Source organism: Leopardus geoffroyi, chromosome B1 (assembly GCF_018350155.1).
Source record: "Leopardus geoffroyi isolate Oge1 chromosome B1, O.geoffroyi_Oge1_pat1.0, whole genome shotgun sequence".
NCBI classification, from domain to species: Eukaryota; Metazoa; Chordata; class Mammalia; order Carnivora; family Felidae; genus Leopardus; species Leopardus geoffroyi.
Genome location: NC_059327.1, coordinates 32,773,291 through 32,791,794, shown reverse-complemented (window position 1 = coordinate 32,791,794; position 18,504 = coordinate 32,773,291). Strand labels below are relative to the sequence as shown.

The window sequence follows — 18,504 nt, the reverse complement described above, 5'->3', positions numbered from 1 at the left end:
CCCTCGGAACCCGGCCAGTCCCCGGGGCCACCTGACTAACACATTGTGCCTGTGCCTGGGGAAGGTGGTGCGTTTTATTCTCGCCTCCAAATCGCCCTCTGATTTCACATGTCTGACACCAATTCTTCTGTCTTAAACTGTGCGAATGATTCGGGGCGTGCAGCTGAGACTCTCTCGCACACATATGCTCCCCAGTACGTGCCTCGGCGGGGGAGGGGAGCGCCAGCAACTCTGGATCAGGTGTGCGCATGTGTGCCTGGGTGGTGTATCCTCTGCGAGAGAAAGACCGGGGTTTCCAGTGAATAAATGATTAGAAGCAAACTAACGACTCGGAATGAGTAGGTCGTTCCTTTCTCGCAAGAAAGGGATGATTGGGTAAAACCCCGGATAGAGTTTTAATACAGGGTTTCTGTCTTTAGTAAAAGGTCAATGCAGAGTAACAGGGGAATGAATATTCGTCTTCCTGCCTCGAAGCATCCTGCTAGCGTGTTGTTTTGTTCCCTTGCTTGTCTGTTTTTTAGTTGTCATATCAGGAAACGGCCTGTACTCCATATGAAATTATACAGATGTGGGTGGTTATAGATTGAAAGAATGGCATGTAGCTAAGAGCAAGGGGGTTCATGGCCATGGAGACACAAATGCAAATGTCTTTTAATAGCTACAAGAAACTGAGTCTCATCGGCAGCCTCTGAGGGTTTTTTTGCCAAAGCAACTTCATATTTAAGACTAGCTGTAATCGGGGCGCCTGGGTGGCTCAGTCGGTTAAGCGTCCGACTTCAGCCCGGGTCACGATCTCGTGGTCTGTGAGTTCGAGCCCCGCGTCAGGCTCTGGGCTGATGGCTCAGAGCCTGGAGCATGCTTCCGATTCTGTCTCCTTCTCTCTCTGCCCCTCCCCCGTTCATGCTCTCTCTCTGTCTCAAAAATAAATAAACGTTAAAAAAAATTAAAAAAAAAAAAAAGACTAGCTGTAATCAACATGACTTCTGTTTATTTTTTTTAATATATGAAATTTATTGTCAAATTGGTTTCCATACAACACCCAGTGCTCATCCCAGAAGAACATGAGTTCTGTTTAGCAGAAGTGTTTCCTTGAAAATTATGTGTGCCCTATAGCAGAATCTAAGGTGTTAAAAAAAAAAAAAATGTGAAGTCAACCGGGATAGGTTTGACCACCTCAACTTTTATTTTTCTGTCACAACCTACCATAAGTTAGGTACTAGTTGCCTATTTATCCTATTTGACTAAATAGGATATTTATCCCACCATATTTATCCTATTTGACTAAAATAATACATATTTCTTTTCCAATGAATTCATTTCATTCCTTAGCTTAGGAAGGCCAAGGCCTTGAAGTATAGCTATCAAGCTTTATAGAAAAATAATATGGGGATACATATCAGGAGCTATTCAAATGCATGTAATACCCTTTTGACACATAATCCCACTAGGGGAATTACCAAAGGAATGCTTCAATAGAGGGGCACCTGGGTGGCTCAGTCTGTTAAGCATCTGACTCTTGGTTTCAGCTCAGGTCATGATCTCATGGTGAGTTTGAGCCCCTCATCAAGCTCTGCAAGGACAGTATGAAGCCTGCTTGGGATTCTCTCTCTCTCTCTCTCTCTCTCTCTTTCTCTCAAAAGAAATTAAATAAATAAACTTAAAAAAAAAAGAAATACTTCAATAGGACAAGCAGGAAGAAATCCATTGATAAAGATACTCATTGCCAAGCTGTCTATAATTTTCCTGAACATATTTTTAAACTTAAGTTGGGACATCTGATCAATTAAGGACGAGTACAGTGATGAGAACAACAAGAATAAGCTGGGACTGTTTCGGAATATCTTCAATGGATGATTTATCCATAATAGAAATCATCATCTGCCCACAACCTCCAGTGATCTTCGCCTGTTGATGTCTATTTCCTTTTGTAGTTCCCTCTCACACTGAATCAGAAAGGCTGGTCTCTGTGACCAAAAGAATACAGTGAAAAGGTTGGGGTGTCACTTTCAAGGCTAGGTCATAAAAGACATTGCAACTTCTGCCTTGGTTTCTTGGAAACCTTGCGTGGGGGTGGGGGGGGGGAGGCCAGCTGCTGTATCCTAAGGATCCTCAAGGTGGCTCACATGGAAAGACCCACACGGAGTAGGCATCGCCAGCCAAGTCAGTGAACCACCTTGAAGTAGATGCTGCAGGCCTAGTCAAGCCTTCAGATAACGTCAGTCAACGTCTGACCACAACCCCATTAGAGACCCAGACCCAAAACATCCCAACAGTGCTACTCCCAAATTCCTGATCTGCAGAAACTAAGAAATAAGGGGTGATTGGGATTGTTTCAAGCCACTAAGTTTTGGAGTGATTTGTCATGCAGCAATCAGCAGCTAATACTTACTGCATATTTTTTTTTAATTTTTTTTTAACGTTTATTTATTTTTGAGACAGAGAGAGACAGAGCACAAACAGGGGAGGGGCAGAGAGAGAGGGAGACACAGAATCCGAAAAGGCTCCAGGCTCTGAGCGGTCAGCACAGAGCCCGACGCGGGGCTCGAACTCACGGACCGCGAGATCGTGACCTGAGCCGAAGTCGGATGCTTAACCGACCGAGCCACCCAGGCGCCCCAATACTTACTGCATATTAATTTGATGAATATTGGGGCGCCTGGGTGGCTCGGTCGGTTGAGCGTCCGACTTCGGCTCAGGTCATGATCTCACAGCTCGTGGGTTCGAGCCCCTCGTTGGACCTTGTGCTCTCAGCTCTTTTACTTTCGGTCTCATCCTTAATACTCAGCAACAAGTTTAAGGCATTTTTCTGGGTTGAAGCAAGCCCAGCTTCTGCTCTTACTGTTCCCTCTACCTGGAACATTCTTTTCCCACATCACTGCATGTCTGGCTCGAATCCAACACAACATACTTTTTAAGTAATTTACTTGTTTATTGTCTGTTTACACACACGCGTGTGCACCCTTACACACACACACGCCACTGTTGCCCCTGAATGCAGGGATATTGTCTGTCTTATGCCTTGTACTTAGAACAGTGCCTGTCACATGATTAATATGAATGGAATGAATGGACAAGCTATGTCTAAATATGCATTAATAGAAGCAAGAACTAAAGAAGAATATATAAATGAAAATAGTGGTGTTTGAATTGATGAAATGTGATTTTTTTTTCCATTTTAAATTTGTTTTGAATACTGTTGTCACATTATTTTTTAAAACACACCATACATGGGGCGCCTGGGTGGCTCAGACGGTTGAGCGCCGACTTCGGCTCAGGTCACGATCTCACGGTCCATGAGTTCGAGCCCCGCATCAGGCCCCTGTGCTGACAGCTCAGAGCCCGGAGCCTGTTTCGGATTCTGTGTCTCCCTCTCTCTGACCCTCCCCTGTTCATGCTCTGTCTCTCTCTGTCTCAAAAATAAATAAACGTTAAAAAAAAAAATTAAAAAAACCCACCATACAAATCATTATCTATGGGGGCGCCTGGGTGGCTCAGTCGGTTAAGCGTCAGACTTCGGCTCAGGTCATGATCTCATAGTTTGTGAGTTCAAGCCCCTCGTCGAGCTCTGTGCTAACAGCTCAGAGCCTGGAGCCTGCTTCGGGTTCTGTGTCTCCTCCTCTCTCTCTGTCCCTCCCATGCTCATGCTCTGTCTCTGTCTCTCAATAATAAATAAACGTTAAAAAATTAAAAAAAAAAAAAAACAGCAAATCATCATCTATGTTGAGGTAGAAAAGAAAAAGGACTACCAATAGTTACATTCTCGGGATGCTGAGATTTTTCTTTCTTCCCCATAATGCTTTACCTTTTGACTTTCTAGCTCATATAATAAGACCTTCGCTGGGAATTTTCTAGAAGACTTTAAGTGAAAATGGCTCCCTTTCATAGCTTGCATAATTCACTGCACTCCATTTTGGTGGACATTTCCTAAAGAGGACAATACTCAGAATTATCCTCTCCCCTTTCAAACATGAATTATGGCTGGACAAATTCTGACACCTCACACTCTGTTTCCAAGAGAGAAAGAATTCTCCATCGTGGCCATATTTATGGAAAGTTCTCATAAACATCATCCAACCTTTGCCATTCTAGACTTATTTCTTAAAATGCCCACTAAATGCAAGGCACTTTGTTGGATGTTATAGAAGGAAACAAAGACATTTCTTTATTTCATCAAACTTTATCCCCTTCCCAAAGTAATTTGGAATGGCTTACAACAAGAAAGATATGCCAGAGGGAGGAGGGAGAGGAGGAAGAGGGGGATAAAGAAAAGGAAGAGCAGAAAGAGAAATAAACAAGAGAACCAGTTAAATATGAGCAAAACTAGAAAACGATGACCAAATAGAAGAATAACACCATGAGAACCAACATCCCAGGAAGTTGATGATCCTTGAAGATAAACTTCACGCTTATCTCTGTTCACAAAGCCTGGTTCCTGCCTTCCAACAGCTTAAAGGTAAGCAGAGGAATTAAGATATGGACATAAATAATCAAAGGAATTAGAAGCATGAGCATCCCAAGAAACTACAGCGGAACCCTAACTGCAAATATGCCCCTTGTTTGGTATAAGAACCGCATTCTAAAAATTCCTCTAATTCTGTGAAAACACCCAGGCCACTGTCACCTGCCGCTGAAAATCTGCTCTGGTTCCGCAAGGATGCATCCCAACCTGACGGCCAAGGAGAAGCAGTGTGATGTACTGGTTAAGAGCACAGACTTCAGAGCTGACTGTGAGGTTTGAATCCCAGCCCTTCTGCAAACTAGCTGTGTGACCTTGGTCAACTTACCTAACCTTTAGTTTCTCCTCTGTAAAAGGGGGATGATAATCGTACTGGACTGAGAACGTTGATGTAAGAAAGGAATTGATGAGGGAACACGTGTAACGTACTCAGATCAGTGCCTGGGACACAGTGACCTCTCTGACAGCGTTACGAAAAATAGTAATAACCAGATTGATTGCTTACCGAGTTAATGCTAGGAATGCAACTTTACAGTAAGTTGAGCAATTCCCTTTAAGTGATGGATTTGGGGGGTGAGCATAACAGTTATATATATGTATGTTTCCCATTCAGACATTTAGCCTGAACTTCCACAAGTTTTTCAGGAATGTTAAATCATGAATCTAGAAAGGAACTGACACATCAGGCTTTGAACCTTTCCGCAGCTGAAACGATGGAGGCTGGAGTGGGGGTGGGGGTGGGGATATGGCCAGGGCTCCAATACAAGCAACACTAGAATACAGACCAAACGGTGATTCTTGGATCTCTGCTCTTCCCACAAGGTGTTGGAACTGGGGATGGGACTGATTAATTAAATACTCTTGGCTTTCTAGGTGTTCTAATCTGTTGAGAAGTTATGAATTCAGTGTCTATTTGTGTTCGACTACAGTAGGAGCGATGCTAGATGCTGGGGACAAAATGGTGAGCATGGGGTCTGATAGCCATGCTTCTGAAGATCCCATTAGATCTTCAGGGAATTCAGACATTTATCAGAGGATCATGGAAATAGATGCTGATTGCAAGTGTGTAAAAGTCTACAAACTCTACGTGGTCTTAAGCACACATTTAGTAGAGGAATTTAACCCAGTTACGGGAGGCTTCTCCAAAGGAATGACAACTGAACTACAACTGGGCAAGAATGAGGGAAGGAAAGAAGAGTGCTCCCGATGGAGAAATCAGCAAAAACCCTGTGACAGGTGGAGGAATGGAGGACCAGGGTGGTGGGAGCACCAGAAGTAAGGGACAACAGGACCCACACAGCATGAAGTCAGAGAAGGAGTTTGGGGTCAGGTCTATGCAGTCCCTGAAGATCATTTGAAAGACTTTGATTTTTACCTTAAAAGAGATGGGAAACGATTGGAGGATTTTTTTAAAATATTTATTTATTTTGGGGAGAGTGCAGGTAGAGGAGTGGCAGAGAGAGGGGGACAGAGGATCCCAAGCGGATCTGTGCGGACAGACTGACAGCAGCGAGCCAGATGTGGGGTTCGAACTCACAAACCGGGAGATCACGACCTGAGCGGCAGTCAGACGCTCAACCCTCTGAGCCACCCAGGTGCCCCTGAGGAATGTCAATCAAGGGGACAAGATGATCAAAATTCTCCTTTTCAAACAATGGCTTACTGTAGTGTGCCGAGCAAAGAAAGACAAGAGGAGACGCTGGGTTTCCTAGGGTGGTGTCCGTGTAAAAGGAGAAGTGTGGATGGGGACACGCAAGATATGTAGGTGATTAAATCAGGAAAACTTGGTTCGCTTAGACCAGAGGGATTGGGGAGAAGCAACGAGAGGTCTGAGGTCATGCCCAATCTCTGGTTTGCAGAATTGGATGAGTGTGGAGTGGCATCATCAACTGGGGGAAGGGATACCGAAAGAGCCGTATGGGGAGCAGGAGGGAGAGAGGTACTGACCCACGTACCAAGTTAAAACAAACGTTGTTAAAGACTTCCAGATCCATTTAGTTTTGGTTTTTCAGTATTTTATTTTGGCACACAGGATAGAATATGGTACAGTGTTCTTCCTTCAAGCAATTCGCAAACCAACCGTTTCCATTTGGCGAAAGTGTTTTACATGTCATTTGCATCTTAAGAGTTACCATGTGTAGCCTCCCATATTTAAGGAACATCAATGTGAAAAGCTTGCCTTCTGAGGCGACTCCGGGTCTTTACAGAGGCCACTATACTGAGAATCTTCTCGGCTCAAACCCGTGGCGGCAGGATAAATAAATAACTAATTCTACCTATTTGTTCGGTGACAGATATTTAACCAGAAATAGGGAGTGTGAAGAATCAGATACATTTAAATAAAGACCACTGGGCTCTCAGGTTCGTTAGCTTTTAAAAGTTGTCCAGAGAACAGACATTGAACGGAATTAGCTGACAAAGCAATCGTGTAAGAACAAAAGCAGAACAGCGGATCATCAGTAATTTCATCTACATTCCACATCAAGTGCAAGTGCAAGAGCTTTCATGGCTTTACAGTGAACACGGAGGATGGACGGGGTGTGTGTCTGAGGCCATGTCCAACCAGTTAGAGCGATCGCTGAAATCCCAAGTATTTCCCGGTAAAGACATGCAGAGCAATGGCACTGTGACATTCTGGCATATCATCTCCTCCCTGTAGTGACAGATCATTAAATTAGCTGTATCTGTAGCTTTTGAAAAGCTTCAAATGGGTGCCACTAAATGTTTACTTGAGGCAGTGGAATCAAGCTAACACCACACTGAATCATGAGCTCAGGATTGCAGGCAATACGTTTGCAATGGCAAAAAATCTTTGCTACTGTTGGTCTCTCCGTCCAAGTTATACGTGGAAAAAAAAACTCCTTCTGATTTTATCTACCGCTTGGGTTTCAACTTCTGCTCGTAATATTCAGACGATATCAAAATAATGCGGTTATAATAATGGATGGGTAGGATTCATCTTCTATCCATATCATATTATTAAGTTACCTATTTACCCCAAAAGGTGTTTTTATCATATTACACCATTGCCTCCAAGAAAACCATTCCCAACGTTACATAGTACATTTTACGGGGCAAAGTATATTGCTAATTATAAAAGAAAGACCCCAGAAATTCTCATTTACTCAAGTTCATTACCAGCAAAATTTTCGAGGGGAGAGATTTCATGAACGGTCATGTCCTAAATGTATCCCTCAGAGTTACCAATCGGGGGGAAAAATGCATTGTAATTGTTAAAATTTGGACACCGTAAAAATTTGGAGGTCGACAGTCCACTTGTATATGCCTTCTGACTGGTGCCTTCTTTAAGATATTTTAAGTAAGTCAACAACCACAGCAAGAAATGACATTCAGTGTAACTTTATTTACTATTTATTGCACATCATTCGAGGTCTTTAATTTCTAACCACCAAAGGTTCAAAGGGCTATTTTTTACCATGAAGTTTAACATTAACATTAGTGAATTCATTTATTCATGTGTGTGTTTTTTTTTTTATTGTAAACATCTGAATTATTCACATTGCCATAGATCCTGAACTCATAAGCGTGGACCATGCACAGGCTGGCAGCGAGCCAGGAAGCCACTCTGCAAGCAAACGGATACTCTGCGTAAGGAAAAAAGTCATAGCACAACATTTAAAGTCCAACCTAAGTCATCTCAGAATTATACATATATTGACTTCTTAATTCATATAGTATCTGGAACTCAACTGGTTGGTCGGCGATGGGGTTGACCTGATTTCGGGAGAATTCTTCCTGGAACAATTAAGGAAAGAGGGGCTCAATCTTTCTTTTTAGTGGCTTGTTCCTCCCCAGCACCTCCGTCTTTCTTCTCCTCCTCCTCAGCTTCTTTGGTTTCTTCTCCTCCTTCATCTTCGCCTCCTTCTTCTTCCTCCTTGGCCTCCTCGGATTCTTCCTTGGCAGCTTTAACATAAAGAGAAAGTTTACAAACTCCAAATCCGGGGTACGTTGGTGCACGCCTTTCTGCTAAGGTTCTGTGCGAAAACCCGAATGTCAGAAAGCCCTCCCCCAAATCTCTCAGGTTCACCTCCCCAAACACACACAACGGACCGTGCTGAACACCGGCCACTAATGCCTTCTTCTTCGAAGAAGCCAAAAGGCAAACGCTTATTTAAAAAAACTACTTCTGTTCTCTCGGCCACCCAACCGCCGGGTTAAACAGACTGCTGACATGTTCACGGGGAACGAAAAGACAGCAGGAGGAGGATATTCTGAAATGCTATTCTCAACAAACTCCCAAGCTGGGCGGAGGGAGATGTGTACCGCTGAGAGCGCAACCAATTTGAGAAATCAGACACTTACTCCGGGGCTTGCTGGATAACTAGATAAAAGGGATCATTTAAGATTCTAAAGTCACATATATATATGAGTAAGACTTCTTGGCATAAGCGCGGCTTCACTTCCCCTTACCCATCTCCTAGCAAATATCCACGCCCTGACTGTACTGGAAGTTGTGGGGATTTCTTTTTTATCATACCTTCTTCCTCTTCGGCTCCTTCCTCCTCCTCAGCCTCCTCCTTCTCCTTCTCCTCCTCCTCAGCTTCTCCTTCAGAGGGGGGTTCGTCCTTGGCTTCCTCGGCCTTTGCAGCCTCAATGGTCTCCTCCACCTCGATCTGCTCCTCCTGGACGTGGCTGGTGTAGTAAGACGGGAAGGAGCGCGCAGACATCAGGTAGGAGCTGGTCTGCAAACCGCCGTAGGCAGATCGGCCAAAGATCTGAGAGCTCTGGGAATAGCCGCTGGTGATGCTTCCCACGCTGGTGAAACTGAGCCGGGTCTCCTCACCTTCCAAGAGTTTCCTGGGAAGGCACGGGAGGAGGGGGTTAATGAACAAGAACACAGGAAGTGTGCTGAATTACTTGCCCTATCTGAGCCCACCACGACCCCTCTCCCCCTAATGCCACCCTTAAAGGCAAAGGGGAGCAGGGCTGGGAATTATCGAAACCTCATGTCTGGGGATGTTGTGCCCGACACCAGGAAAAAGAAAAAAAAGCAGAAAAACAAGCAAACACACAAACGGCAAACAAACCGAAAACAGTCCTGTCTCTTCGATTTAAAGTGTAATGAGACACCAAGAGCACAACTCACGATCCCAGGGTCAAATTCTTCCGTATTTGTCTAATAATCACCTTCTTCTTGGAAAAAGCCAGAAAGCAAACGTCTATCTCAAAGGACTAGTCTTGAAGGTTTCTGACCCAATGTGAAGGAAATAGGATTTTCTTCCTAAAGCTGAACGGCTCCTACCACCCCACCCTGTTTTTACCTGTAAGCTGCAATCTCAATGTCCAAAGCCATCTTCACGTTGAGGAGGTCTTGGTATTCTTTAAGGTATCGGGCCATTTCACTCTTTGTGGTTCTCAATTCATTTTCTAATTTGTTGATTGTGTCCTGGTGGAGGATGGGGAGGGGGGGGGAGGGGGAATCTTGAGCAGAAATCCGATTGCTATCATTTTACTGCAGTATGGCTGCAAAGGCCGAACCTACTTACAACCCAAGTGCACGCCTCAGATAAAATCCCCCCTAAAAGAACTGCCTTTTCTCTTGCTTAACCTTTCCTTACTTGGATTAGAAAAACAAACACGCAAACAAATCTCGCTTCAGGAAGCATGAAATGAAAACAAAAAGAAATTTGTTTTTTCATCTGATGGGAGACAAATTCTTGGTTTTCTTTTCATTATCACAGTCTAATGATCACCCTACAATGCCTGCAAAAATATTTTTCATTGATTTAAAAAACTTTGTTTCACATTCATTAGTCAACTTGACTCCAAAATCACGTGCAAGAAATTACTCCATTTCTTCACACGAGTAGGAAGCAGCTAGATAAGAAATAATACTAATTTCATCTGAAATATTTTCTGGGGGTTGACATTACTTTTTCTCCTTCCCAGAAAAGGAAAATCCTTTAAAAAAAGAAAAGAAATGTTTTACTGCGAACATCATTACCTACTACAGTTTGGACTGCATTCCTGTCTACCTGAGGGAAAGGAGTGGTTGATAAAACCAGTCCCTAAAGCATGGTTGGGCACAGGTATCCTTCGGAACTAATGAGAGCTCCCCGCCGAATTTAGTAAGCAGATGGTCCAATCTGTGCCGCAAAGCGACTTGTGGTTGATGAAAGACAGTAGAGAGGCAGGCCAGAGGCAACGCCCAGATCCACCCCTGCACCCACCCCACCCTACCCTTGCAGGGCTGGGCAGCTTTAATGCGGAGTAAATTCAACTGCACCGAACCCGTCCCCTCAGACTGCAGTCGCACCCCCGCCCCCGCCCTCCAAGTGCCCCACCCCTCCCACACAGTCTCCAGGGAGTCAAGTTCCGCTCCCCACTGGCTGCTAGCGGACGCCCCCTCTCTGGCCTCCACTTCCTGGGCGCGCCCTCGACTCTGCGCCCTCGACTCTCCACCCTCCCCCCACCCACCCCCACAACTTGCTCCTGCGGCTCCCTCCCCGCCCCCACCGTGTTTTGCACGGTGCGGTACCTGCATAGCACTAATGTCGGCGTTCTGCTTGTCCTCCAGCTCCTGCAGCTGCTTCTCCAGCGCTTCGTTCATGCCCCGGCATGCTTCGATCTCCAGGGTCTTGGCCTTGAGCAGGCGGCGGCTCTCGGACACTTCGTCCTTGGCGGCGCGCACCGCGTCGGTGTTCTTGGCGGCGCTCTCGGTCAGCACCGTGAAGCGGCTCTTGAACCACTCTTCGGCGTTCTGCATGTTCTTGGCGGCCAGCTTCTCGTACTGAGCGCGGATGTCCTTGAGCGCGGCGGAGAGGTCGGGCTTGGAGGACACGTCCATCTCCACGGAGATCTGCGCGTACTGGATCTGCGCCTGCAGCTCGGCGATCTCCTCTTCGTGCACTTTCTTCAGGAAGGCGATTTCGTCCATCAGGCTGTCGATGCGCTTCTCGAGCTCGGCGCGGGCGAGCGCGGCCTCGTCGGCTCCTTTGCGCGCTTCCATCAGCCGGCCCTCGGCGTCCTCGCGGCTCAGCACCTCCTCTTCATAGCGCGCCTGCAGGTTGCGCAAAGTCTCCTCCAGCCCTTCGCGCTCGCCCTGGAGCGCCTGCTTCTCGTTGGTGGCGTCTTCCGCCGCCAGGCGCAGGTCGCGGATCTCCTGCTCGTACAGCGCCCGGAAGCGGGAGGGCTCGGAGTGCTTCTGGCGCAGCACCAGCAGCTCGGCTTCCAGCACCTTGTTCTGCTGCTCCAGCTCGTGCACGCGCTCGATGAAGCTGGCGAAGCGGTCGTTGAGGTCCTGCAGCTGCGCCTTCTCCTGGGTGCGGATGGACTTGAGGTCGTTGCTGATGGCGGCTACCTGGCTCAGGTCGAGGTTCTCGAGACTGGGCATCAAGGAGCCGGAGCTGGACGAGTAGCTGCGGCGCACGGACAGCGAGGAGGAGACCGGCGCGGAGTAGCTGGAGTAAGCGGAGCGCGCGGTGCTGTAGCCGCTGCGCACGCTGGAGATGTGCACCCGGGGCGTCTCCACGTAGCGCCGCTTGTAGGAGGTCGAGTAGTACGGCTCATAGCTGAAGGAACTCATGGTGGCGGTCGGAGCCCCTCCGGCCGGCGGCGGAGATGGGGGCCTACAGAGAGAAGAACGGGGAGAGAGGGAGTGGGAGAAGGGAAGGTGGATGGCTGTGTGCGGCTCGGCGCGGTCCTGCCACCCCTATTTATACGCGGGGAGCATTCTGACGCAGCCTGCGATCGATCACGGCGCGCCGGGCCGGTGGGGGCAGCGCGCTGCTGCAGCCAAGGGGAGGATTCTGCGCAAAAGGGAAGGCGGGGGCGAGCGACAGGCGGCTCCGGGGCTGCGGCGCGCGTCCTTTCCACTTGTATGCGAGGCCTTGGATTTTTTCCTTGCGACCCCTTACCCCTCACTCATTCCCTTCCCCAACCCCCCCCCCCCCCCGCTCCAGCCTACCTAGTCCTTGACCCGGTATCACTCGGATGACGGGTCCCCAATGGTGGGTCCCCACTCCCCACTGACACCTTAGTTTTCCATATCCACGTACCTAGAAGACACCCTCCCCCCTCTAACTCGCCCCTTCCCCACCAGGGGCCTCCTCCACCATCGCCCCTACCCCCGTCTTGGGGTTTAAGGTGACAAGGCAGTGCCTCTAGGACATGAGTGATTAAAGTAAAAAGTTTAAGCTTGCTGGTATCGGGTCTATATGGGAGGAAAGTTTTATATGTCTTTGTAGCTATTTCTGGCACTTTCTTTAATTCATCTCTCTTTCTCCTGGTTATTTCTCTTTAATGCGCTGCTTCTGCACACACACACACACACACACACACGTGAAACTGCGGCACTGCAGGTGTTGATTTTGGCATTTCTAACCCCTTAAAGCAGTTAATGGCAGCCTTTCCGTGTTCCTAGATTTTCCCATTCCTTTCTGCAGAATGAAGCCGCGAGTGTTTTTAGCGTGTTGAAGCGTGTAGGTGGGGGAGAGCGGAGAATGAGTTTGAAACTAACCGGGGGAAAACCGGCTTGCGAAGGCAGCGGCGAGTTCTGCAGCCGGGTCCTTCGGCCTGATCCACGCTGCCTGTATCTTCATCAAGCTGAATTCCTGCTTCACACCACCAACTCCGTCACTTTAAAAGCCCCTTTTCCCTGTTTTTACACCTGTGTAGCATCCAACCTGATGATTTCGACAAGCCAGGCAGGTGGCCGGTTTTCAGAGGGAAGCTGCTGCTGCCAGCCCCGAGCGCCCAGGGCGGTCTCCCGGGAGGAGGACTCAGACCCGAGACGTCTCGTTCTGGGGCGGACAGCGAATAGCCGCGTGATTCTCCCCCCGGTTCACTCTAATAATTAGGTTACAGATACAGTCAGACATCCATGGATTTTCTTTAGGAAACACCCCGATCCCTGAAACTGTGCACGCCGTAATGCACATTGATACAACCCTGCGGTTTGCAGAGCCTTTCACACACATTATGCTAGGGAGCCCTGGTTTCCTGCAAGAGTGGCGGAGATTGACACGGGATAACTAAGATTTCTCCAAAGAAGCACTTAATTTTTGTGTAATGTGTTTAAGAGGCGCATTTGACGTGCACCTTACTGGGGTTTTTTTAATAGCAAGCTGAGGGGGAAGCGTGCTAACAGTTTTCAAATAGAAAAGCCGGCACAGCTTTCCCGGTGAGGCTGAGAGGGTGAAGTACTAGGAGACAGTACCACAGATGCTCCCGGAGGTACTGCACTCCGCCGGCCGGGCGACAGGCGGGTGTGATGAGTCTTAACCTCCGGGGTTCTTTGCAAGCTGTAAAAAACCCACCGGCGGCCTTCATGGTAGAAAGACCGCAGCCAGAACTTCCGGGAGGTTTCTAAACAATCTCTATTGTCTCAAGGAATGCAACTTTGGGATCATGGACGTTTGGAGTTTAATCTATCAGGAGGTCCGTCCACATCAATCATTCCAGGATTTCAAGCCTGAGTCATTAGGCTCTCGGGATTTTGCCTGGCCCCCACCGCCCTGCTAAGGCCCTTATTCTGATGACTTTATATATAGCCCACATATCCTTGGCCTTCACATTCATTGGTGATCCAAGAGTGGAAAAGCCTTCTCCAGGGAGAGACGGGGGGTGAGGGAGAGAACCTACAAGAAATCAGAGTTTTGCCAGCTCCCAGTTACCCAATGCGGATGAAAAGTGCCGGAATGGATTTGTTTTAACCTGCCCCATATAAACCACATCGTTTCATGTTCCGCGAGTCGGCCTCTTACACCCCACTCTTAGCTATTCATGAATTCATTGTCTTTCTGCCAGCTCCCTTCCCTCGGAGTTTCAGGTCACCCCCTGAGATCTTAAGTCCATCAGCGGTTTTTCCTTCTTTTTTTTTTTTTTTTTTTTTTTGCCACAGCTCCTGGCTGAAGCCTTTGACTGCAGAGGAAGCTGCCCCAGGAGGAGGGCGGCGGCTGATGCTTGCTGCAGTGCTGGTGAAAGACGCAGAGAAGAAACCTGTGGGGCACCTGCAGGCCATGCCCTCCGTGGGGGAGCTGAAACGGGAGGTGCACCAGAGAGCCCTGGTGGGTGGGAATGCAGGGCAGCGCCCTCCCCCTGACTGGATCTGGTGTCAGGAGAAGGGCAGAGCAACTGTATTTCTGAATGTGGATCTCTGGTCTTTTTTAAAATAGCTCCCGGCTGAGCCACCTCAGTCTCCACCAGGGCCCGCTCTACAGGGGCTCCTGAACCCAGCCTGGGTTTGGGTTTGGGTTAGCCTACTTTCAGCCTTCCCCAGCTAGGCCCTTGCCTCTTCTTAAATATTCTGTCCAGTCATCCTCCTTTTAAAATCCTCTTCCCAGCAAGTGGCTCTGAATGCCCATGTGACCCTTGCTCTTGTGTGTAAAATGAACAACTTTAGAGAAGCTGCTTAGAAAAAGAACCCTGGCTTTTGTGTCCCCTGCCCTAAGTGCTTCTGCATTAGTGTTTGTAATGGTGTCGTTATTTCTTTAGAAGAAGGCTTTTTTTCCGGTCTTGTTACACATTTGGGCCTTTATTTCCCTTTAAGCATTTTCTCCCCCAACATAAAATGGGTTGAGGGCTGCCAACAAAACACACTCTTAGGAGATCCAAATTATTTTAAGGGCAAAGGTGATGAAACTCATTAATAGGACTCCATCTGTAATCCCCTGAAGGACTGGTTGAGGTCATTTAAAAAGTAAAATATAGTCCCATGACTGCAGGGCCCATAAAATAGAACCCTTAGAAACACCTAAAGGGTTTTGCTTCTTCTCCAGGGCCAGTAGAGTCAGACAGCTTCGGAAGGGTAGGACCTGGTCACTTTTGATTTCATTAAAACCCTGGCACGGCAGGAGGTTCTCTGAATGGGTATCTGTTTTGAAAAGCACCGTCTGAAATTTAGGCTGACATTATGAGGCAGGCCCCAGAGAAGCATCAGTCTGGGGGGCAAGCGAGCAGAATCCCCCCGCCACCAGTGAGCTGTGGGAACAGCCCTCGTCCAGGACAGCAGATGGGTCCCGGTCCCCTCACCATCATGTGGACACATCAGTGTCCGCATCCTTTTGAAGCAAGGAGGGGTGAAGGAATAGAAACACATGCAGGGCATCTACCCTATGACAGGCCTCTGATATCTCCTAGTTAAGCATTACAAAATCCCCCTGAGACGGTTACTGTTATTCAGCAAACAGCTGAGGCCCGGAGAGGTTAAATAATTTGCCAACTCACACCATTACTTCAAACCGGAGCCCTGTCTGCTCCCGGTCTGAGTAGTGCTCCCCTCCCAACACACGCTGCAGCCGGTGGCATTTGCTGCTTCCATGCGTCTCTGTGGAACTTGATAATTGCATGCCACAGTGTGCAGACCATGCATGCAGTAAACCTATTGTGTTTTGAGAACACCAATCTGAACTGATTTGCACCAGGAAACTCTTAATGAGCGTGGTTCACTCGGACAGCTAGGGATGGCAATAGACTACGCTGGTTGTAGGTTTCTTAGGCGTCCCAATGTAAAATGAAACAGAGGCACATAACTGCTGATGTCACCTTCTAGGCACCACTCTAAACACCAGTTTACAAAACACCTTTCCTGGGATTAATGAGCTAAAACACAACTTAGCTGATCCAAACCCTTTACAATGACTGCATTGTGACCTCTGTCTTTTTCCTATTTAAAATACCTTCGCTTTCTGCCCTAGTAAATAGGTCTTCTTTGATAAAGTAACTTTAAAAAATGGCTATAAAGAATAAGAGAAAAAAAATGCTGGCACTTAACATACCATTAATGTAGTTTATCATGCTTTTTACAGATCTTTAACTTTTCAAAAAGAAACATGGCTAAAAAAAACAGAAAATGCCTAGTTTGGGAAAGCCACAGATAGATTTCCTCCCTGTTTCTTGTCACCAGTTTATTTCTTTATACGTTATGCTCACCGTAGGAATCATCATACGTGAATCTCCCCATCTTTTGGGAAATCTGTTTGGAAGAAAACTTTTCCCATTGTAATACAAAATATGCCCGGTAATTTTATAGCATCGCGTTGTGAAGTAATGCATCATAGGGCGTGCTCTGCGGCTACATAAAATTTAGATTGCAGCAAGAACAAGAATGCCATTTGAATAGATTAAAGATGAACAAGCACGTTTATATTCAAAACACGTGCAGTACTAGAAATGACGGGAACTTGCTGCTGTCCAAGCAGAAATGATGTGACAGGATCAAACCCTAAATGCTTGAGCCACAGAACTAGCCAAGGTAATGTATTCCACACCCCCCTCGCCACCCCCCCACCCCACCCCCCCCCCACCCCCAAGCCTGCTGCAAGGCCCCTTGTCCTTAATCACCGTCACCAGACGCAGGGGTAAGAGGGTATGCTGGGGACATCAAAGGGCTTAATTTGCAGTCATTTCAAGCAGGTCACGGCCACAGCGGTCAGAACCAACAGTCCTAACCCTGCTTGTTCAGTTGCGCTCCCCTGACTGCAAGGAAGCACGTGCGGCCGCTGTGGTGCGGATACTAACTAGCCACAGAAACATTCCATGCGGCACCTGGGTTTCTTTGCTGACCTTTACGGTGACCTAATAAATCAGTTGGAGGGATGTCAGGTTTACAGTTTGCAGAGACAGAGGATAAGCAGTTCCGCCTGCGGGAGACAAAGCCCCGAGGCCGGCTGTCTCACAGCCACGCCGGAGCTCATCCCGGGCGGCAGCACACTTGCTCGCCAGCACTTTGCCGCTGCACGGTTGCAGCAAAGGCTGCGGTAGGATGGCAAATGGGCGGATCCCTGGATTCCAGCAGTAAAGCAGGCAGGCTTCTCACACCAGGATAGATACCGTGGGTGTGTGGTAAGTGGAACACGTAAGACACTGTCCGGGTTCGAAAAGCGAAAGTTGATTGTGGCTAAATGGCTTGCTGATTGATTCAATAACTCGTACGCTCATTCATGCATCGGGTCACCCAATGTCCGCGGAACACTTCCGATGCGCACAATTCTGTACCAGTGCCAGGGGGCCGGGGGTGGGGGGTACCAGGAGTCACGGCACAGGCCCCGGCTCCTCGGGGCTGGGAAATACCTGAGCTCCATAACAAAACCACTGCACACCGTGGATGAATCTCAAAACCGGTATACTGACACCAGGTGAGAGAAACCCCAGATGAAGAATACATACCAGTTCCGTTTATAGAAAGTTCCAGAAGAGGCAAACCAATCTGCGATGGGGGGAGAATGTGGTTGCCTCAGGGAGTGTGACATGGGGAATGACTGGGCGGAGGCACAAGGGAACTTTCTGGGGTGAAGGTATTGTCCGAGGTCTGGAGAAGTTTGGATTGTGCAGGTGTATGCATTTGTCAAAACCCCAGATGTAACCAGGAGTTGGCGTGTTCCACTGAATGTGAATTTTGCATCAAGGGAGAAAACTGTACAGGGTGTATCTGCAAAGCCAATCCCTTTGACAGTAGCTAAGCAGACCAAACCCATGCATGTGAAACTCCAAGTCCTATGCAAAAGTGAAACAATAAAAGGCAACATCCTAAGAGGTGTCCCGAGGAAGAGAAGAATTTGCTGTGATTTTAGAAAGGGGAGAGGTCAAATGAATGAAATGTATCAACATTTCTGTGGCTGGTGACTAGGCTAGATGCTTTGCACGGGTATTGTATTTAGTCCTCACGGCAGCTCTCTAAAGTGGATCTTTTTATCGTTGTTCTAAAAATGAGATATTGTATTTCTATTAGTCCATCCCGATATCGCATTAAAATTTGTTAGCAGTCTTACATTGCTGCCTCACATTGAATTTGTATGGACTTAAAAAAAAAAAAAAAGGGTTGAAAGCTATGCCTATTCATTTATACTGTGGCTTTAAAAAAAAAAAAAACTTAAAAATATGACTTTCATTTATTTTTTTAATCCAATCCTTAATATAAACATTTTTGGTCCATTGTTCAAATCTGCTGTAATAGTTTTAACACCTTCTAACTTTACGTCAAATTCAGTAAGAATGGATTTCCTCATTTTTTTTTTTTAAATCAAAACACCGTTAGAAATGTGTTTTATATGCTATGCTTCATAGACTCTTGGGATTGGGAAGTAATT

General features: G+C 47.2%; 1 protein-coding gene across 1 annotated transcript; it reads right to left on the bottom strand.

Moving 5' to 3' along the window:
• Window positions 1-7,800: 7,800 nt before the first annotated feature.
• Window positions 7,801-18,227, bottom strand: NEFL (neurofilament light chain). Its single transcript, XM_045456802.1, has 4 exons — window positions 10,956-18,227; window positions 9,739-9,863; window positions 8,955-9,274; window positions 7,801-8,380 (listed from the first exon to the last, which is right to left on the bottom strand). The coding sequence occupies exons 1-4, from the start codon at window positions 12,000-12,002 to the stop codon at window positions 8,238-8,240; spliced, it is 1,635 nt and encodes a 544-aa protein (XP_045312758.1). The 5' UTR covers window positions 12,003-18,227; the 3' UTR covers window positions 7,801-8,237.
• Window positions 18,228-18,504: the final 277 nt, after the last annotated feature.

Bases quoted from the DNA above. Each gene is read 5' to 3' on its own strand.
- NEFL (XM_045456802.1), bottom strand. From the start codon at position 12,002: ATGAGTTCCTTCAGCTATGAGCCGTACTACTCGACCTCCTACAAGCGG. The intron at 9,275-9,738 runs GTAAAAACAGGG...GTGCCTTCCCAG, and splicing joins ATTGAGATTGCAGCTTACAG to GAAACTCTTGGAAGGTGAGG. The intron at 8,381-8,954 runs GTATGATAAAAA...TTTATGTTAAAG, and splicing joins AGGAGCCGAAGAGGAAGAAG to CTGCCAAGGAAGAATCCGAG.